Genomic DNA, 23,367 nt, shown 5'->3' on the forward strand with positions numbered 1-23,367 from the left:
AAAACCCCATGTGAATATTTTATAGCTCATGCTGTAACAACGATGGTACCACGACGTGTATTCCAAGCCTTCGCAACGCATGAAGAAACACACATCTTGACAATCCTAACGGGAATTGCAGCAGGGAAGAGTCTCCTTCATATCCAGTCTTTAGACACAGTTGTGAAGAAAAGTACCACACAATTTAAACCAGGGCTTATTGGAGCCAAGATTAAAAACCACACAGATGCCACACCAGTCTGACCACTTGCTTCTGCCCATCCCATCCTCGCCTAAATCCAGGATCAGCAAAACAAGGGACAGCACTGAACGTTTGATTTTGGTTTGTTTTGGTTTTTTTTTAATTTCAATCCATGCAGCTGCAACAGCCTTTTATTCAATTCCCAGTTCTGAACAGTGAACCAGTTCATAAACCCTGGATGGATGTTATTACCTGCAGCAGGTAATATCATTTGCATTTCCCATCTAGGCAGCTCTCATTAAAGTGTTTGGGTTCAATCTCCAAATAAAAGCATCTATTTTAAGACCTTGAAAACAGACTTTTAAAGTTTTCAACTTTTTTGTACTTTTTAAAAGCAATTTATATCCCTCTCCAACAACTGCCAGGCAGAATACTGGTTTTGGGGGAAGAGGGTGTTGGCTCACTACAAAAGATAAAAAAAAAAGAGAAATGGTTTCACGTCATATCAGTTCTACTCTGGCACTTAAATACTAACTTACAGACTCAAAATGAAACTGAAAATACACATAAAATCAGGTTGACTGCATCCAGCCTCATTAAAACCACTTTATGTTAGTTTACCTAACTGCAAAGGCAAATATTTTTCCAGTATAAATCCTTGCCTCTCCATTGAGATTAAACACATATCAAAACACGCAATAAATGCATCCACGGGAATCTAGATAAAAGCAATAATAGGAGGTTCATATAATGAGCTATACAGGAAAACCCAGAGCACAATTCAACTCCAAGACAATTAATACCACCAGAGAAAGCTCTTACTAACTTGGCTAAGTCCAGGACGCACAACCTTTTTTCTCAAACACGGACCTCCAAATTCTTTATAAAGCTGGTAAGGCTACGGCAAGCAGACAAGAATTTCAAACTCTCTTTTAAGGAGTTTAGAGCCAACAAAGCTCCCGGTATTTTAGTGCCATTGCAGGCTCTTGTAACACTGCAGGCATTTAGAAGCACTAGCAAATTAATATGCTGCACCAACTCATTTGGTGAACAATCTCATTCAGATCTTAAGCTGCTTGTCCTGTGTTCTGAATGTGTTGGCAGGCTGCAAAAATCTGAGGCGCCGCAGATATTTCCTGAAAGGGTGCTACAGTTTTTCAAGTGCAAAGCTGCTTGCTGGACCTTGGACTGATTACTGGGACAGCAAGAAAAAGAATTCTTGTGTCTTGAGGACAAACAAAGCCAAGACCACCACACCACATGCAGCGTGATGTTATTAGTCAAAGGACTAACACACAAACCGTGGTTAAATGTTATTAAAATCTCCAGAACGGGGAGATCCTGGTTAAGTTTGGGTCACTGTGATGACACAACGTGTTTTACAGGAATATTTCTTAATCCATTGGTTTATTAAGACTCTGGCATAGACAAGTGTGCTGCACACAGAGCACATGGGGTGGAATTTTGTGTCTGAAACTAAAGATGTGTGATCCTGATTGCCACTCTTCTCACATTCCTGCAAGATCAAGTAGAAGGCTTCCACACCACCAACAACAAATAAACAGAGGGAATGCTTTACATTACAACCTGCTACTTGTGTTTTCCTAACACAGCAATAACAAACCATGAAGTAGAAAAAGAGGATGGCAAAGCACAGTGCTGCTCTCCTTTATCACTATTGTGGGAAGAAATCTAACAAGTGTTTGTCCAGAAAGTAATGGATTCCCCAACTCTGCAAGTCTGTGTGGAATAAACCTTGCCCACAAACTGCATGGAAATCGATTACAAATTCACTTCTCTGAAGGAAGAATGATTCTCCCTTTAACATCAGCAGCTGACAGCACAACAATAATAACAAACACAGCCAGTTCACAGATGAAAATACTGCAGCGAACAGCTCGAGAGAGCTGCCTGACATCTCACAAGAGAACCATAAATTTAGGTCAGCTCGTCACTGCTCTGCTCAGCAGAGGAACAGGAAACAGTGTGATGTGCAGAATAAGATGTCGGTCACTTGGGCTCACTGTTTCCTGCAGCAAGAGAGAAATTACAGCCCACTCTCAAAATTACTTTAGCACACTTGATTCAACTGCATGAACCTGCAAGGTGGAGACCCGCTCGCTCCGTTCAGGAAACAATCTCCCCTTCTGGGAGCATCCACAGGATTCACAGAGCAACGGAGAGATGAAGTTGCTTCCTACATTATTTTTGAGCAAGACCATGTAGGGCACCTCATAATTACATTTTCAAGGAGTAATTCACTCCTTAAATGAAAAGAAAACACACACGTTCCATCCTCCTTTATCAGGGATGTGTGAATATCACCCCCACACAACTTCAGAAGTCTAGACCGGGAGAGTTTTAAGCAGATACCATTAAATATTGATGTTGTATTTCATTTTTTTTGCATGACTGTTTATTTGAAGGGAATTAATTAGCACACTGAAAAAGCCAATTCTTTGAAATGTGCCTGTCATACATACAGACTTTTCATGGCATCCAGGGAACACTGTAATTCTAGTGCAATTTATTTCGGGTATCTATCAGCACACTATATTGATTTGCAATGTAAGAAGATACAATAAAATAGATACTCTCTGTTTTACTTTTAAATTAGTCCCAGAGTACAGTAACTATTAAGTAGTTACAATTTCATAATACATAAGAACTTTCATAACAAACGTGGGCACAAGAGAAATTACTATGTTTTAGCCCAGACCAGAAGAGTCATGAGATGGGAGAGGTTTAAGACCTGTGTGCAGTTTCCACATCCTTGAGTGGCTTCTGCTCCATCCTTTCAATTTGCTTGTCTTCAGATCACACAATTTGCAAGACAGAGACCATCAGTGCCTGGATTGTGAAGTACCTACCTAGCGCAAGGAGGGTGGGATTTCCAGCAACAAATGCTGACAACAACCTCAAGGTTCATGAAATAAGGAAAAATTTAAATTAAAAAAAAAAAAAAGAAAAAGAAAAAGTGGGACTTCTGGAACAGTGCAATACTTTATGCAATGCACTCATTAAATAAAAGCCCAAGTGCTACAAGGATTGGTATTATGTAAATGACACTGAGGCAGTCCCCAAAGTCTTGTTAGATGCACTTCCAACTCATTTATTACTGGAATGAAATAGTATAAGACACTTACTTCCAAAGTGGAAGATATTAAGGGGCAAGTTCTTATTTTTGTGGAAGAGATGTCTCTCTTTGGATACTACAGTTTATCAGAGCAAATATAACTGTGAAAACTCATCACATCAAAACATTTTTATTTTTTTCCTCCCAAGTCCTGCCATTTTATTAAGTTACCAAGTCACTATCAGCAAATCTCCTCCCAGTGCTCTGGGTCTCTCAGAGTAAGTTATTTGATGGTTTTATGACACTTGGTATGGTCAAGTGACTTACACGACACCATCCCCTGTTAAACATGACACTTCCTGACTCTGCAAGAGGTTATCACACTGCACTCCAGTCAGCATCTTCGGAAACAAATGTTGCAAATCCTAAAGTACTCAGTGATGGGAGTAAATCTCATGAGTAATGCAAGAGAGGCAAAAACAAACTGTTTCTGAGAATAAATAATCTACTCACGGGAAGCAGGACACAGCGGGGGGGACAGTGGAAAATAACATGATGTTACAAAAAAACAGAACAAAACAACAAAATGCTGCAGAATATCAGAAAAGAGAAGATTTACTTGACTAGAGCTCAAGACTAAGGGTGTAAGGCATCTGTATGTATTGAGAAGAATTTCTTATCGGGACATATTGCAAGAAATGCTTCAGTAAAACACGTGCCTGCCATGAGACCAAAGGTTCTGAACATCGCCCTGCCTTGCACAGGCATTGAAGCAAACACAATGACAGATGTTCAGGGAGCAGAGTCAGCAGTACTAAACTAAGCACTGTGATCTAAATGTCTTATTAACCTCAAAAAAAAAAAAAAAAAGAAAAAAAGCCCAAGATCATAATGCAGAGAGAGGCAGTGGATGCATAAACAAAAAGCCCACGGCTTCTGCTCTTATCTGCACTGAAATCATTGAAATTACTCATAAAGAATACAGTTCAGTCTCATAAAACGTGATTTAGCTGAACACTGGTACAAAATACAAGCAATTTCTAAAATATGATGCATTAATAAAGATAAATAGTTTAAAGCAACATTTTGCACCAGTGCAAGTGCTTTGCCAGACAAAGCTTATCCTAAGGGCTTCATATCAGAAGTGATAGTGGTGGCAAGGTAAAAACAAATCTCATGAGTTTATCCTTCCTCTAAAATTAAAAGACTGTAATTTAAGGAAAAATATTAAATTTAACTACAGATAAAATCCCCAAAGCTTTTCATATATTTGTCATCTTGTCATCTCTGTAATTCTATTCCATTGCACTTTTGGTGTCTAAGCTGAAGAAAATGACATTGTTTGCAAACTTTAAATCAAATATTTTGAAACACAGACATTAAGATAACAGAGTGTCTCCTTTATGCAACAGTAATTAACATTTTATCTTGGGACATGAAGATAAAAATACTAGTCCTTGTTTGATTTTGGTTTTAATGTGAATGCAAAACATAGGATAAATATCTTCCAAATCTGGACTTAAATACAATTCTTAGGTAAACTGAACTGCCTTAGAGACAAAACGAATCATGAAAATAAATCTTCAGAATAGTCACGTTCAGAAACATTCAGGAAGCAACATCAACAAATAAGAGCATCTCCCATACCCAAAATGACTCAGTCACTGCTGAGAGCATCCACAGGAGCATCACAAGCAGTGCAGAGCTGTCACACAGATTAAACCTCCCTGCAGGACCTCTGACACGTGGGATCTTGTACATCTCCATAAACCCTGGGAGAGGAAACACCCACAGCTGACAGGTGACTCCTGCAGCAATGCCAGGCCCCACCACTGCCACAACACCACCAGGGATCCCCAAAGCTTAAGGTGGACCTGGAGACTCCAATCTCAGTACACAGCTGCTCCTGCTGGCAGAAGTTTTACCAATCCCTTGATCTGTATCAACTCCCACTATTAAAAATTCTAATGTGCCAGCCTTCCTCTTCTCCCCCTTTCCCTCTTCCTCATATCTAGGCTTTGCTTACTCCAGCTTTCATCCATTATGAGGCTGCAGCTCTGTCTGTTGGGTTAAAGAGCGCTCAAAACACACAAGAAATGCTTTTGTTTGAAGAACAAACAGGAACCTCCTGTCCAACCTTTGACTTGGATGGATCTGAGCTACTGATCTTCACACAGCAACTGGAGCTTCTGGGCTCAGTTCCCTGAACGTCCCATGACTCCCCAACTATTTTATAATGCAGGGATAGACCAGTTCCTTCATGAGCAGTTGAATCATCTTAAAAATATGAAAGAGGATATTGACTTGAATCTATTAGATGTTTTTATCTGCCAAGCAGGGAAAGCAAGTTTGGCCTCTGAACCAGGCTGATTCAGAGAGGGGAAGAGGAAAACAAATGTGTGTTTACCTTTGTACACAGAGGGAAGGGAGAGAAAGAAAGCAAGAATTTCTCACGAATTGACAAGAACATCCCCTCCCACAGCAAGGACAACAAGGTCATTCAGTGCTCTACAGTTGTTCCAATGACAATACCTTCTACTTAAAATAGTTTTTGGAAGCTCCAGCTCTGGTCCAAAGGTTGACTTGAAACTGCTCTCAGCCAAGGAAGGGAAAAATAAAGGGTTTGTTTCTCACAGACCCTGAAGTTTAAATCCATCTTCCCAAATAACAGAGTTTTGGTTGCTAACTCATGGCCCAGACTGGTGGACCCTGAGCCACCAGGACCAATGAGGTTTGTGTTATGGTAGAGCATCTCTGAAGCCAGAGGTCTCAGATTACCCCACCTGCCCATTTCCATCAGGGACATTCAGAATGCCTTCACTGACATTATTTAACAAAGAGTCACCCTAAAACACTCCAGCTCTTATGAAGTCCTCAGGCCTTCTGGACATACTTGTAAAGGATTCCAATATTCTGGAAAAAGAAAATTACTGCTTACCTGACTTGGGCTGCAGAGTGAGATGGACCAAGGCAAAGTGGCTGAGAACTGAGAGTGAGACTGAAGAGGCGTCATCTGGTCCACCTCACTTTTATTTTCTGAATACTTCTGTACATCCACAACAATCAGGAAGCACATCCAACAAGGTTACTGACACATGATAGTTAATTCTTGCTTGTGGGCACTTACTGTACAGACTAAAGCTCAGTCATCGTGTTGCATTCCTGTTCCAAGGTAATGAAAGTCAAAGGAAAATTCCAGAAAAACTGAATTGCAACCGGGACATTTTTATCCTCAAGAAATTCATGCAGAATTGTGGACTCTGCAAATGCACACAAATAAACACAGTCCTAACATTCTGCAAAATTTAGACATAATACAACATGCATAAGAACCCACATTTCCTCATTAGTGACTGTTGTTAAAAAAAAATTGTGCATTTCCTGGCTTTAAGATGCCTAATTCCACTAATTTAATATTTGTGACCATATCTATTTTTGGAACATCTATGGGACACGTACACAAAGGAGAGAAAACAAATTCTAAATACAATGCCATGAATAGAGCTACAGCTCATGCATCTTTTCTTCCCTAAGAGAATCTGAGCATTAAGCACTGCACCACACAAAGCAAATGTATTACAGCCCCTTTTTTAAGGGTGATTTGTGCCTGTGGCTTATTTTCCCCCCCTGTTACTTTTGGGTTCATCTTCTGATTATTTTCAAAATTCTCCTGTCCAGGAAAGCCTCTTGAAGTGCATTAGGGCTTACACACTTGGCCCAGACTGTTTAATTTAGCCCTAATACCTTGAGGAAGCTTCAGGATGGATTGTTGCTGTTCCGATTAAGGAATCAATCCCACCCCCCGTGGAGAAGGTTGGATGGATGTCTTGCCCCCAGAGGGGAATCAACCCTGCTCCACTGACCAGCAACTCCCAAACACCACGTACGCCCAGGGATCATGAATAAAGAAAAAAAAGCACTTAATTCTTACATTCTAATTGTAAAAGGGGTTCTGAATTTCCGTTATTTAGATGTTTTTTACTGGTTCAACTCTGCATGTGTGGATTCCAGCTTTTGACTCCTCTGTCACTATTCCATTTTTTTTTTGTTCCCAGGGATTAACCCACAAGCAAACCACAGAAGATGACTACACTGAGCCAACCACAGATTCAACATTCAATACAAATGCCTGTAATTGTATGCATGGAACCCATAAATATCATGTAAAATGTCCTCTGACCTTGGTGAGAATGGAGTGCAGTACTTTGTCATGCTGTTCCAAACCATCAAGCACTTCAACTCAACTGCTAATAACCAAGTGAAATATTTATATTTGTATTGTTTAGCTCGGCAAAGGCTTTTGTTAGTGGAACAATTCAACACACTCCCTCAACCATTAAATGCTGGCATTACGATACACGAGCTTGCTGTTCAAGACTAAGTATTCTCAAAGAGTGACAACTATGCAGACCCAGTCTCCAAAGATGCCTAAATTAGGTGCATGTGTTCCACAATACTGCATTTCTTGTAAAAATTTTCATCTCCCAGCAATTACAGCTTTGCTATTTTAAGATAACTTCATGTCAATCACACTGAACCTCTGCAAAAAGAGCTTTCAGCAATTTCATACATGATACAGGTATAAGGATGACGCAGAAGGAATCAGAGCAAGAGCCACAATGCAGAAATGAAAAAGCAGCCCACATTTATCTGGAAGAGGAGGTGGGGAGGTGCTCACAGCTCATATCGGGCTTTACCAGGGATGGATGCACCCTGCCACCCACTCTTCCAGGGCAGTTTCCTGGGCTACTCCATTGCATCTCAGAAAGCCACATGCACCCACACAAGCCAGATAAACTTTATTTTATCTTTAAATAGAGCTGGAAAGTAGCTAGCCCCCCTATTCCAAAAATAAGGCTGCAAATCCCCAGGGCGCTGATTTAAATAGGAACCGAGTCACACGTGTCATGTGAGATGCATTCTCACTACCTAAGGAGTCAGCTGGTTCCATTTGAGGTTTCAGGTGAAGCAGGCAACAATAATCTGTGAGTGCTGGATGCCTTGGCAGGTAGGCTGGCTGTCCCTTGGGAGGATGGAGCACATCAGCTGATGGTGTCTTTGAGCAAAGAAACCCCCTAACCAAAATAAGCACTACTGAAATGTTTGCTTAGGAGGGGCTTTTTTGCACACCAAAAACTGAAGCAAAGCTGTGCTACACAGGTTTTTGCATGTTAAGTTATGAACACATGCCAACAGCATCCTCTGTGAAACCCAGATGTTTCACAACTCCATAGACTTGTAAGGAAATAAAGGCTCTTGACCAGCACATACAACCCTTTTCTCTCACCCTTTATTTTTAGGCTTTTCCAGTGACTACACATGAGCAAAAGGATCTCAGACTGTTATATTTGGGAGAGACAGACACGATGGGTGAAAAAAATATTTATGTAGGGTTCTATCACAGCTTTCCCAGTTCATCCACTGCCAGTGTTTCTTCTACTACAGCAAAACCTTAGTTACACACCCTTAATTAATGCCACTCCTGTAAGACCCACATTTGACAGATCAACAGCCCTCAAGAGCAAGAAATATTTCCCTTCCCCATTTAACTTCTGTTTGAGAAAACACACTTCCAGTCACTCACTGCTGCATGCAAATCATTTTCTCTTCTTTTTGCAAATGCAAGATAAAAGTGTTAAAGCATTTATCTCTGCATAAGAGAGCATAATGCAGAGTGAAAAAATATTATCTGAACACATTTTAGACTTATTTGCTAAACAATTCCTCAAGGCTTTCTGCACAGAACGGGTGGATGAAAAACAGCAGAGCACACACTTCTGGATAAAGCTCTCATTTGGGGATGTGGTCAAATATTCCTCCACTGTGAGTAAAGATGCAAAACGAAACCACAGAAATCAACGTACACACACTGAAACCAGTACGTCAACTCCACTTAAATATTACATGGAAAAAGCCACATAAAATAGCAGTGCTGCTCAGCCAAGCAGGTAAAAGAGGACTGCTGGGTCTATTCATTACTTTCCTGCTTTACTTCTTATCTAATCTTCATCCTTTGCTCCATGCTTCTTCCTTCCCCTTGTACACCCACCATACTTTCTTCTGATCCCATCAAACTCCTGACTTGCTGCTCCTAATGCACTAATCCCATTGCACAGCCTGTCTGACAGCAAGTCACAATCCCACCCATCCTACCCAGAGCCCTACCCTGCTCTCTCTACAAACTCTTTATCCAAGCTGTTTCCTTGTTACTGACTGGTTCCTTGTTTTCTTTATTTAAATTCATTTTCTCCTCCTGAGCTCATTTCTGCTTTTTCCTTCGCCCTGGTTCTCTCACTGTCAGAACTGCCAGCTTCGATTACCTCTCCTCAAATGACCCTATCTCCATCATTCCTGGCACTTCAATCACAGGAGCAGTTCCTAGACAAGCAGATCCAACTGTCTGTAACTAGATCCCAGTATGATCTCTGCTCTTTCTTCCCCACCTTCAGTCCCTTGAATCAGGCAGTTTTCTGACCACAGCACCTCACTCACCCTGAGGTGAGAGTAACAAGAGAAGAACCAGTCTGCAACAACAGCAGAACCGGTTTGCTACCATTAAGAAAATACAGAAGTGGTCAGAAGGACCTTTAGCATGACTTGGTGCATGCTAAGCTGTGCTTTCCAGCCCCTCTCCCTCCCAGCTGTCAGTCTGCTTTCTTCCACCATCCTTCCATAACACAGATCCCACCATCCCAGGGCTGTCCTCCAGCCGGCTTCTCGCTCCTCCAACAAAGGAGCCTGAGAGCAGGAGAGGCTGCCCAGCTCCACCCTGGCCTTGGGCAGCCATGGCATGGGATGTCTGGCTGCTCTCCTGCAAGGACCAGACTGAGCCATCTTCAATTATTCCGTGGGTGACCTCACCACCTCGTCCCACAAAAACCCCTCCAAGGCCAAACCGTAGCCAGCGCCCACAAAGACATTGTCAATAATATCTTCACTGAGCACATGCAAAGTGGTATTTTTCCAAAGACTTGGGAATATTTTCTCAAGAACAGCACCCTGTTCAACAGCTTCTGTCTGCCAAATTTTAAAACCTTGCTCCAGTGAATGGGAGCACAACAGCTTTCCAAAGCCCAAGAGGCACCGTGTTTAGCATGGGCAATACGCTGGCCCTGGTAACAACTGAATAATCCTGGCTAATCTGAAACACAAAAAGCAAGAGGTGGCTGCAGAAAGGAGAAAACTGCAGCCTGAGCACACTAATGTGGAAAAAAAAAATGTAAGCAGCAGAAAATAGATGAATTGAACAGAAAGCGTTAAATCCCTTCTCAATAGGAAGAGCTCCAAGCTCAGAGGCTGAGACAGAGAAAACTGTCCAAGGCACCCAATAAGCAATTTCTTGGTGTTAATTGGAGTAAAATCTCCAGGAGTGCACGTAGGAAAAAGCACATTCTCAGGATCTCTGCAAGATGGTCCTTCTCCTGTCACATAGGTAGTACTCCTTTATCTGCACATCCACAGACTCAACGCGATGAAAAGTAAAATGTTTGAACTATAAAATGAATAATTTATGAGAGAAATTGTACCTGCTGTTCCCAGAGGAATAAGCCTAAACACTACAAACTACCCTTCCCCTTCAGACACGTGAATGGTGCCAGCAGCACTCCTGCCTGCCCCACTGCAAGGGCAGAACTGAAGGAATTCCTTTAAAAAAACTCTTTAGGTGCCAAATAGAAGCACTTGAAAAACACCCAACAAGAGATGGCCAAGTGATTATTTGATGGAAGAGATCTATTTTATTTCAGCTACAACAAGAATAATCTACTATGGGATTTCCTCAGGATTAAGGACTATCTGGGTGACTTGGTAGCTCATTGGGGACCATCCTTCTAAACCACGCATTAATTCCCAAGTGACTCCATTTTAAGTTTTCTTGCTTTACTGGGTTTCAGAGGTCATCAGGGGGATTGTTGTTTTTCTTCTGGGTGTTTTCCCATTTAGGTTGACTCTTCCTCCAATAAATTAAGGACAACATTGCAACAGAACTGCTTCTTTACGTGCTTTACAACATGATCTGCTTCAGTGATCAGCAATGAACACCAGGCAAGCAGCATTTCATTCTTGCACTCAACTCTGCTGTAAATAATCTAGAAACCCCATCTCTAGTATTTTCAAATTTTAGATGGAAAAAGAAACATTTTATTTAATTATGCCATCAAACTATTCTTAATAAATTAAGCCAAAGGGAATTATTGATCAGGTTAATAAATTTGTCTCCAGACAACACAGAGATGAGACAATAATGTTAAATTCCAAAGGGATCCAAGCCATTCCACCACACCTGCTTAAGAAGAAGTAAAAGCATCATATCCTGTACATACACACAATATATATAGTGATTTTCCACTGTTTTGTATTTTAGAGCCAAGGCCATCGATTAAGCAGAATAACAAAGGCAGCAATATGCCAAGAGAGAACAGTGTTTCAACTCTCACCTGTTTAAAGCAAAGAAATTAATAGAAAAGCAATGTTTCTAGGGGTGGAAGGAGGAAGAAGAGTTTCATTTGAAATGTGTGATTATACTGAAGGGGGAAGTTATTGTAAAATATTTACATGAACACTAAGGAAACTCAACAAAGCATTGGATTTTGACAGCTGGATTGGATTCAATGTATAACCAATCTCAGCAACATTATTTCAAACAGGATGAAAGTGAATTTCCAAAAATTCATTAGCAGGTTACCTGTCCAGCAATCAAAGGCAATAATGAGAAGCAGGTTATTAAGTTACGGTGCAGCAGTGGCTCCTACTCTTCATGCGCAATTCAGCTTTTGAAATTCTGCTTTAAAAGAACGTTTTACAGCTTTTGAAATTCGGCCGTAAAAGAATGTTTCACAACATGAGTAACACTAATGAGCTGCGAGGAGTCCAGAAAAACATCCTCTCATGTTTGACTGCCTCCCCATATGGTTCAAGGAAGCGGGGGATCTTGAGCAGCCACAATACGACTGGGAAGAGCCTGGGACTGAGAGGGAAAACATGTATTCTGCAGCCTTGACTCACACTGAAAGACTGTAAATCCCCCATTTTTTAATGAATAGGTAGGGAATACAAGAATAGGTTGGTGACAATATCGGAGAAATCCTCTTTCTTAAAGCAAAGCAGAATTGTAAACGAAATTACTCACACATTCATGCATTCAAGACCCAGCAACTCCGGGTACCAGAAGGGAGTCCTCCTAACTCCTGGTACCTGCAGGTGCTAAAGGACTTCACACATAACTCCCTTCTCCTACCAACCAGCTCCTGCGAGCATAAGGGGAGCCCCCACACCACACATCATCCTAAAGTTTAAAAATTATCTCTTTTTAAGCTCACAAAAAGGACTGTGATGGCAATAACTTCACTATGCACAGGAAAAGAGGCTGCAGCAGCCTGAAATCTCACCCCGTGCTGGGCAGACACACGAAGGTGTGAGCTGCACAATGCAGATACTGTGTAATGATTCAGCTTCTATAAAACTATTCCTCATTCACTAATCTGCATATACTCACTCACCACTTAAAACACTGAGTGAGCCACTGGGAAATAAGAAGATACTAATGTCAGGCAATTTTGCTACCTCAAAACTGTCCAAATAACTATACAGAACACCAACCAATATTACTTAACTAATAAAAACTGTATCTTGCTTTGAAGTGCCCATCTCCAGCACTCTGTGTACAACTTTTACTGAGAGCTTTAAGATAACCAAGCTAAAATTATAAATACGATGCATTAATTACTGACCTCAGCCTTTTTTTCTTCCATTTTCTCACTGTATTTGCTTTTAGGGTGCCTTACTCTGGGAGCATTTTTTTGTGAGTGAAATTTCAGACGCTTTGAAATACACAAAAGTTTTAACTAAACAGAAACCAAGATTCTGTGTAACACAAAGAAAAAAGGGTCAGGGATACACAGCTCTGCCTCTAGGAGCTGTCTGAACGACATCAAATAAGTTGCAACAATTCACAGTCAATTTAAAACAAAACACACGTTTCAGAAAAGCATTTGCCATCACCACAGGAGAAGACTGTCTAAGCTGCCAGCAATTCATCCACCCACCTGTGAGGGTTAGGCCTATAATGGAAACTCTCAGCTCATCAGAGTTAACCTGTGACTTATCCTGCAAGACTAAATACTCGTGGCCTTTTCCCATCAGACACCATCTCCTTTTCTTTTCCGTGTTGGATGATAATGAAGACTAACAGTTAACACCCAAAAATCAAAGAACTGGAGGGGGCGGTGGGGCTGTAGGAGGTGTGAGAATGGGGATGGGTGGGATGCCATGCACATCTATTGTATTCTATTGTATGCAATTCTATTGCATACAATAAAACTACATATTGGCTCAAAAATCAATACATCCAACCTAGATCCAGCTCTGCGGGTCCTCTTAGAAAGAAGACAGCTGAGAAAAAGGTGGCCTTCATTTAAGATCACGTTTGACTGCTGTGCCCAGACAGCACCACTACGTAATGTCACCAAGGTCAAAGCCACCCAGGTACTCCAGACTGTTTCCAAACGTGAGTCACCCCTGTATGCAACAGCCATACATTGCAAATGCTGTTGAAGAACAATGCTGCATTCAAGCAAATAGCAGAAACGCAGGATTACAGCTGTTTAAACACAAATTCTGCTGATGAAATAGAGTACTGAGAGAGGAAGCGATTTAGCAGCTACAGATAGCAAGTGGGGCCTTCAGGTCCTCAGAGTTGCACCTACATGGAATGAACTTTAAAAGGTAAAACCAATCATATCCACAATCCATGTTTTTCCACACTAAAGCATACTGGAACTCTACAGGCAAGAGGTGTGGCCCCCAAAGTATCGGTTCCGTGAGGAGTTGGCCCACAGAGCCCCTTTGCATGAGGGCAACAAATTTAAGTCCTTTGCAAATATTGAATATCCACCTTCTCACGGGCTGAAAGGACAGTGACAGCTGTTAGCAGCCACCCAGCTTTCACAAAGGTCAAAGAAAATTTTGATTAAATCACCTTCCTCCCCAAGCTTATTTTAAGCTTTACACTGAACGTGGAAAAAAAAACCAAAACAAACAACAAACCCACAGCATCTGCACCTCTGAAACATTCGTAACAAAATGGTAACACTTTCCACATTTAACCCCTTGACCATTTGCACTTGCCATGCTGTGACAGTATTCAGAGAAGGCAGAGTGTTTCCTGGACCATTTAACCACAAATTTACACGCAGCTCCCCCAGACTATATCCTGTACCAAAAGTCACCATCAACAAGGTTCATTCCCTTCAATATTCCAACCATGAAGCCACAGCCTTTTCCACTAAGAAGACAAGCACCCAAGTGCCAAGGTTAGTTTCAGCTCAGTTTGCAATGTAATTCCACTTGTTTCAAGGGCACTGCTGGGAAGTGTGGCACACATTCTGATTTTACTGGCTAAAGCACCCTTCCCAACACCTGTGTGTGCCATGCTCCATGTTCTTTCCCACTTAGCCAAGAGAGAAAAAAATGGATGAAGGAGATCTCAATATACTTTTACAGCCAGTGGTCTCCAAAAGTGTAGTTACTGAAGGTACAAGTCAGGTCTGCAGACTGGTACACATAATCTTTACTTACCATTTACATTAAAAAATCATTATTATTTAAATTAGTATTTAGAAAACATTGCCCATTTCAAGAATCAGACATGAAATAAGTATGTAGCACACCCTCCTACCTGTCAGCCTTTAATGCACTCTTCAGCCAGGGTGAAAAATAAAACAGTTGAGAGCTAATTTGTCCTTCACCCACCGCTTCCTCCTCAGCTCCTGAATGTCTGAAGTAACAAGTTGATACAAATGCTGCACTAGCACCTCTAATAATTCTGGTTATAGGTCCATTTACACTCACAGGGACAATCTTGAGATGTAACTCAAAAGTCCAGAATGGAGTGAAATATTGAGAAGAACTTTGCAGTAGGATTTGCAACCCAGAGGCAGAGAGATACACTCACATCACAGGCTAAAAGCCTGTTTTGGGAATAACTTGCCTCTTGCCAAAGGGATTTTACCGCTTCTGAAGTATGAGGCTTTCTGCAACCAGCTTTTTTTTCCCCCCGCAGGAACGAAGAGAAATTCTGCATAACTCCCTGCACATTAGCGCTCTACATGCTCTAAAAAGCAAGCTTGATTTTACTTCTCCTTTGCTACATTTAAAGGGGTGAATCACGAACACACAACCAGCCTGGCAGATCGGAGAGATACGAGGCTGCAAGTCAAGCCTGAGCAAACATCGCTGCTCTTTCTAGCAAATTTCCAAACGACAGTTGAAAACACTTGTTATTTCCTCAACTTCCAGTCCTCCAAACCAGATACCAGTCACATGTAGAACAGGAATCTGCTGCTCACAACACCTGCTCCTAAAAACCCATTCCGTGGCTACTTAAAACAAAGACTAAGTTCTAAGGTAAATGGAAATTTAATTTTGTTTGAGAACAACATGCCATGATCAACAGAAGGAGGTGGCATATATTAAATAGAGGTTGTTAGTGTGGTTTCCTTTGCCAGGGAAATGGAGAACTCAGAGTGAGAAATCACTGTTTTGGCCTAAATACCCAGAGCACTGGAAACCGGCAGTGCTTTCAAAGCTCTGCCCAATTTAAAAGGGACCAACTCTTGCCAATTTTGTATCTAGATTAATTTAATCCGTTGTTCCAACCCTTTTCCTCAGTGACCTGCTACACTTCTCAAAACTGCTACACTGAAGACATGAAAAACGATACTTTGATGCTGATTAAGCCAATTTTACAAACAAAATTTTCAGAGGAAAAAATGTTACCAAAACAGTTCGTAACTGCTGCAAAGACAAATACATGACTGTGTGTACACACCTGCAAATACTGCATAAACAAAAATAACTATTTATAAACACTACTCTCTACTACTGTTCTTGTACACAAACAAATCAGTATCACTTGGAAACTTCGAGGAATGAGGGAAAAAAAACTAAGTTCCTTTCGAAAATCCAGAATTTCTTTTCCGATGTCAAAATTGTTATTTTGCCTAATCACATGCAAACTATTTCATCCCCTCCCAAAGCCTCCTCAAGATGTTAAAAAAAAAAAAAAAAGGCAATTGCAGATTTTTCCCAGAAACATTCCCATGCAGCAGAGCTGTTTATATAGTGATGAATCAATATAGCATCACTACACTATTTCAGCAGTGTGTATCACCTTTCTTTCTATGGTATATAAAAAACATACCACAATAACCTCTCCCAGTCAGCATTTGCTACCTAATTTACTGTCTAGTTCTAACCAGATCTGTCTACAACATGACTCCAATGTCACAGCAAAACGGGATGCTGAACTGCCTTCCAGAACGGGCTAGGAATGCATCCAGAAGGGACAGCAATTAGCACGTCTAAAATAACCATTTCTACACAGAGACAGCTTAGAAGCTCAGATACGGTTTCATCTCAACTCGCACCGGTTACCAGCCCCAAACAGATGACTACAGGAGCGAATCCTGCAGTGCTTTGCAATCCAGATGACCCTCTCTGCCACTCATTCTTGACTTCTCCATTCAAAACACCGTTTCCGTTTCCCTCTTCCCCCTCCTCCCGAGCACAGATTTGTCCCAAGATGTTTCGTGTCCCACCAGTAAGGGAGCAGCCGGTCCCCAGCCTCCCGTGCCCGGGTACCAGCCCTGCCAGAACCAGCAGGTTTGCTCCACCATCAAACATGGCTGCACCACGTCCTCTTTGTGATTGAATGTGTGTAACAGCTCTTCTGCCTTCCCAGACTTCTTTTATCTGCCCTGCCTTCTTTCCTCCGATTAGCAAGGGACCATTTCAAATCGCTATCACCCACTTCTCGTTCCTTTTAGCAGTTTGGTATTTTCCATTAACGCTCCACCGGTAAAGCCAAATGCATTTCCACTTTCCAGGTTCTCTTCAAAAAACATCAAGGAGCTTTACACAGCGAAACCCTCCGCACCTTTCAAACCTCCTTATTTACACAGAGCACAAAAGTCTTCTCGTGAAAACCTCCGTCCACGGACGGAGAAGCCCCCCGCTAAGAGCGGCGGCAGGAAATTTTATCATCTGGCTTTTCTTCCCTGCAGCTCCCTCTCCTGAAACCGGACACCCTGTTACACAGATCCACCTCGGAGCCTCCCGCAGCAGCCACACACAAAACCCACCCCGGGCGAGCCTCCCTCCGCTCCGCACCCCCCGCCGCTTTTTGTTTTGTTGTGCTGCGGAGCTATTTATTATTATTATTATTATTATTATTATTATTATTATTAAATTTCTTCAGAGGGGAAAAAAAACCAAACAAACACACAACTCCCGAATCCCCGCTGGGATTTTCCCCGCGGTGGCCGCACGCAGAACTTGGCGGAGCAGGGCGGGCGCGGGGGGGAGCGCCGGGAGGGCGCAGCGCTCGGCGCGGCCCCGGCCCCGGTCCCCGTCCCCCCGCACCGGCCCCGCACGGACCGTTATGAGCCGGGGGCGGCACCGCAGCCGCGCTCCCACTCACTCCCTCACTCACCCACAGCTCCGTGCCCCAGCTCATGGCTCCGCCGGGGGGGGTTGAAGGGGGTCTCGCCGTGCCCTTGGCTGCGCTTCCTCGCCGTTCGGAGGGGCCGTGCGGGGCGGGACGGGCGCTGCTCTCACCGCCGCTCCCGCCTCATCGCGCCGCAAAATGGCCCGAGCGGCGCCGCGCGGGGCGGGCGGGAGGGGGGCGAGTGACAGCTCGAGCGCTGCGCAGGCGCGGCCCCGCCCGCCCCGGGGGGGGGAATGGCTGTCTCCTGAAACCCCACAACGCCAAGAGTTGGGGGGACCCGCAAGGATCGCCCGGTCCGGCCCTCAGCCCCGCACGGGAACACCCCCGGGAGTCGCGCCCTGCGCCCCAGAGCACCGCCCGAATGCTTCTGGAGCTCTGTCAGCCTTGGTGCTGTGAGCCTGTTCCAGCTCCCGACCACCCTCTGGGGGAAGAGCCGCTTTCTGATACCCAGCCCAAACCTCCCCTGGCGCGACTTAGGTTGTTCCCTCAGGTCCTGTCACTGGTGGCCACAGAGCAGAGACCAGTGCCTGCCCCTTCTCTTCCCCTCACGAGGAAGTTGTAACTGCAGTGAGGTGTCCCCTCAGCCTCCTCTTCAGTCACCAGGGAGCTGGCACTCCCTGCCCACAGAGCAGCCCTGCTCAGAGTCATTCAATCATAGACTCAGCAAGATGGAAAGAGACTTTAGGTCATCAAATCCAACTGTCCACCCAGCACTACCAACTGCAACCCCTAAACCACATCACTCAGCGCCACACCCAACACCTCCAGGATTGGTGACTCTACCACCTCCCTGGGCAACCCATTCCAATGCCTGACCACCTGAACAGGGAAAAAACTCTTTTCTAATATTTTATCTAAATCTCCCCTGTCTCAGTTTAAGGCCGTTTCCTCCAGTCACAGTAATCATAGAACATCCTGAGTTGGAAGGAACCCATCAGGATCATCGGCTCCAACTCATGGCCCTGCACAGGATACCCTAAGAATCCCACCACGTGCCTGAGAGTGTTGTCCGAACTCTTCCTGAACTCAGACAGGCTTGGCGAGGTGACCACTGCCTTGGGGAGCCTGTTCCAGTGCCTCTTGACCACCTCTTGAATGTCCCTGTCTCAGCTTAAGACCATTTCCTCTGGCCCTCTCACTGCAGGTAGAAGAGACTGGCCCCCACCTCACTACAACCTCCTCTCAGGTAGTTGTAGAGAGCAATGAGGTACCCCCGGAATGCAGGTCCCCCTCTCCTCGAGACTAAACAAATCCAGCTCTCTTGGCCATTCCTCATGAGACGTTTTCCAGACCTTTCATGAGCCTTGTTGCTCTTTGCTGGCCATGCTCCAGCACCTGGGTGTCCTTTTTAAAGTGAGAAGCCCAAAACTGAACTCAGTACTCAAAGTACTCACCAAAGTACAGAGATGGTGATCCCAGCCCCACCCACCCTCAGGTGCTGCTTCCCCACCTCTTACCTCCCTCCCCCCGAGCCGGGTGGGGCTGGTTTTGAATCAAATGTTCCTGTTTTGATCGCTTGTAAAGGAGGAAAGTGCCCTAGAGAAAAAGGGAACTCACACCCTTAAAACTTAGAGCCCTTTAAGCTGTGTCAGGCAGGGTTCAGGTTGGGCATTAGGAGGAATTTCCTCACAGAAAGGGTGATTAAACATTTTGGAATAGGCTATTCAGGGAGGTGGTGGCATCACCATCCCCGGAGGCCTTCAAGGAACTACTGGATGTGGCACTCAGTGCCCTGGTCTAGTTGACATGGTGGTGATTGGTCAAAGGTTGGACTCAATCATCTCAGAGGTCTTTTCCAACCTAATTGATTCTGTGAACTGACTGCAAGAGCTGACTTCTAACTCAGCTAAGCAGTGTATACACCCCCCACCCTCAAAATAACCCAAATCCGGGAATATTAAATCCACCATCTGTCACCAGCACACTCAACAAGCAAGCAAGGAAAATAACCAAATTATCTGCCTTTGCATAAATGTGGGTTACTGTAGCAATTACACAGGCCTTGTAGAAAATGGCCCATTTCCTTGCCAGAGAAATATTTATTTTGTGCTCCTCTTCCTCTGTGTCATTTATCTGAGCTGTGTCATTTAATCTCATTTTGCATTGCTGCTTTTCAGCTACAACAAATGTAAAAAAGAGCTTGAGGCTGATATATTCCTTGCTGCATCAACTCATGAGAGACTTACATGGGGAGGATACTTATTCACCTGAGGAAAAAGGCTTCTGCTCACAGAGGGTGGGGATGCTTTTGATGTGAGAAGACAAAAATTGACCAGCTGCTACAACAAGCATTATCTCCTCTGGATTAATGCACTTCTTCCACTGATGCTTGGCTATTACCCTACATGAAAAAGAAAAACATATCAAGCAATTCCAACGTTTAGAACAACAATGAAGGCAAATGTTATGTTAATAACTGAATTGCATTTATTTTTATCCGCGTTCCATTGATTTGAACATGAGAGTAGAATGCTGCTCCTCACACAGCTGTTTTTGAAGAGAGACGGAACAGGCAACGCTTTTGTTCATCATTAGAAATTATTACTTTGAAGGACTGACTTCACAACAACTAAAAGACACGCTGTTCAACTCATTTTAGAGTACTTCTTCCTTCTACTGCCAACATATTTGAATATCCAAGCCTGCCCTGCTGCCTGAAGCACAACCACAATCTTCCAGGGGCCTAAACTTCCACAGACTCAGACCTACCAGCCTTAGCCCTACATCCATCCAGCACACATTCCAAAAGCAGACAGCACAGTTGCATCGAGACTTTTTGAGAGCTTAACCCATAAATACTTGTAGGAGAAGAATGTACAGAAACAGAAAGCAGCATTGGTATCATCTGAGGTAAGGTTGCTGTGGAATTTCCTTTTGCACAAAGAGCTGGGAGGGGAACAAGGCAAACCTGTTACACCAGCATGGGCAGGGAAACCTGTCCACACCAAGAGATAGAAATGCTCCACCAGTTCCAGAAAGATAAAGGCCAGAAATACAAGTTTTGTATTATGATGGTACATTTGAATAAACCATGCAAAAAAACTATGACGAGACATCAAAATTTGTGTGGACAGAGGCTCAAGACAAAACCTAAATAAAATTAATTCTAGATGGTTCTAGAACAGGACTTTCTTTGACTGTCTTTATTGTTTAGCCTGAAACTCTCCAAGGCAGGGACTGCCACTTACATTATTACTTTCAGTTGTACAGTGCCCAAAACAACAGGGCCTGCAGCTTGGCTAGTCCCTAATTACTAATGTAATTAGAAATGACAGTAGCATTAAGAGCCCTTTATGCTGAAGGAGATGCTGGAAAGCTCAGTAGTTCTCAGTCTCAAAAAATAACTCCAAATGACACTTGGAAGTTGCATTATCTAGCCCTTATTTATTCATTTTGCATAATCCATATCTCAGCAACACAGAAGCTGGTAGGAATTTTCCCTCAGCCACGCTGAGAACAAGACCATGCAGATCTGTTTTCCAGATATGGACCTATTCCTGTAAATTCTCTGTGTTTACCTCTCCTGTTGTTATGATTCAGAACACTCCCAGATTCAGGTCATAATTCCAAGCAGAAGTAATTCCCTTTTTAGAAAGCCAAGACTTTGTTTAGAAAACCCCAATCCCACTTGAAAATTGCCAGATTAGCTGCTAAATGGTTGAGAAACTACAGAAAGGAGATAAAATAAATCCCTAAACTATAGTTCAATCTAAGCCCCTTTCTCTGTGTTTGTTTACTTATGCAGAGCAAGAAAAATCACAACTTTCAGAGCACGTACAAGCTCTTCCAGGATAGAGCAGGAAGAAGACCTACCTTTCCTCCCAGAGTTATCACTCTTACAGCTGCTTCCCTTCGATTTTATAACTCTACCCAAACCATCCACGTCCAAGATAAGGAACGTGGATGCTGACTGTAACCTCTCATACACTGGGACTGAACCAGCACCAGGAAAGGAAGAGGACACACCTTTCCTTGAGGCCATCACCATCACAGCTGTTTCCTTTCTGCTGTTACAACACTACACGCGTCATTCAGACACACAGCTTGGGACCTTGGTGCTCTTTAATGCCCCATCAAGGCCCAGAGGGGACTGATAATGATCTGATAACCTTCTGATAAACCATAACGGCCCTGGCCAGCCCCACCTGGGGCCTCTGCCGTGCACCCAGGAGCTCCATTTAAGCTTTGGTGTGAAGGCTCAGTTGTTTTGCCCCGTGTTGGAGGGGATCCTGACTCCAGCTCAGCCTATGCCTGGTTATAAACCCTGCTGATGGCTCACGTTTGGCCTGTTTTCAGACCTGCCCCATCCCTGAGGATGCACATTGTTAGGCTGTGACTGACATTAATTACCATCACCCAAACTGCAGATTGACTTCTCAGCTCAGCCGTGCCCCTGTCTCATGGCTGGGAACTCACCAGATGACCTGGATTTTGGCTGTTTCCACCTCCAACACCTGGCTCTGCTCTCGTCTCCTTGCCCAGGGACCGAGTGGCTCTTGCCCCGTGTCTGTTTTATCTTGCTCATCTCCCCACTCCATACTTGTACCAATCTCAATAGTTGCCCATGATACACTAAAAAAAACCCCACTAAAACCTGTGAAGGGTTCTAATTAAATGTTTGCTTACAATGACAGAGTAAAGAAAAAGATATCCAGGCTAAGAATAACTATATGTGCTGGAACTGTACATTCAGAGCACAGAGAATCTTGTCTGGGAGCTACAATGAAAACATATCAATACAGTGATGAGAGTTTCTGTTACATGATGGACAGCAGCTGGTTTGCATATTGATAGAGATGTAAATTTAGGTACAGGCATCTTTTAATGCAAAAATTCTTAGAGGAATGTATAGACAAAGAAAGTAGGCATGTTATAAATTCTATTTTTGGGATCATTTAGTGTAGGTAAAGGGGAGTTCGTTACTACAATATGCTAATAGCTGGAGAAACACTGAAAAAAAATAAAGATCTTCAGGCAGTTTCTAGTCTGTGGCATAAAAATCCCTGATTTCTCTAAGGAATCACCCTCAGACTAAAAAAGGCTCTTCAGATGAATCAATACCCAGAACTGCAGGGAAATGACACGTGCTCTTTGACCACTGGAGCAGTCAAAGTGTGCCTGATAGTTGGGAGTGGGACGAGGCAGGACACCCTGTGCCATAGCTGTGCTTGCAAAGCAGCTGTTTCTCAGGAATCAAACCCCTGCAGGTTTCCCACGCGGTCCGTGCACAGGAATTATAATCATTACAACATAAAAAAAAGAAAAACCTCAGAACTAATTCCAAGAAAATATCTGGACCAGAGTTTTTTAGAATAAATCGTCCGATGTTCGTAGTTCCATAGGTTTCTTACAACCCGTGTTGTGCAGCTCCGATGCTGCCAGGACATCTAGTGGCACCCACATGTACTGCCCAGAGAAGGAATTTTACCAGAAAAAAACAGATTCTTTTTTCCTGCTTCCGGATATTTTCTGGTACCAGTCCAGGTTTCGTTGGCGGACGGCAAAATTTCTGTGTTTATTTTATTATCTAAGAATATAAAAGGGGGAAATGAAATTGCCAGAAGAAATGCACGGTGACATCTGAATCATCTCTCTAAATAAAGACAG

At 43.3% G+C, this 23,367-nt stretch overlaps 1 protein-coding gene across 20 annotated transcripts in view; it reads right to left on the reverse strand.

Moving 5' to 3' along the window:
- Window positions 1–17,912, reverse strand: part of FNBP1 (formin binding protein 1) — a 94,534-nt gene extending 76,622 nt beyond the window's left edge. For 17 of the 20 annotated variants that reach the window (XM_050320272.1, XM_050320271.1, XM_050320289.1 and 14 more), the window contains exon 1: window positions 17,746–17,911. In XM_050320272.1, coding sequence (XP_050176229.1) covers window positions 17,746–17,769 — 24 coding nt within the window. In that variant the 5' untranslated portion in view covers window positions 17,770–17,911. Of the gene's footprint in view, window positions 1–17,745 lie in introns of all 20 variants that reach the window. The other 3 variants (XM_050320274.1, XM_050320275.1, XM_050320270.1) reach the window with 1 other exon arrangement.
- Window positions 17,913–23,367: the final 5,455 nt, after the last annotated feature.

Source organism: Myiozetetes cayanensis, unplaced genomic scaffold (genome assembly GCF_022539395.1).
Source record: "Myiozetetes cayanensis isolate MyiCay16 unplaced genomic scaffold, myiCay2020 scf23, whole genome shotgun sequence".
Lineage (NCBI taxonomy): Eukaryota > Metazoa > Chordata > Aves > Passeriformes > Tyrannidae > Myiozetetes > Myiozetetes cayanensis.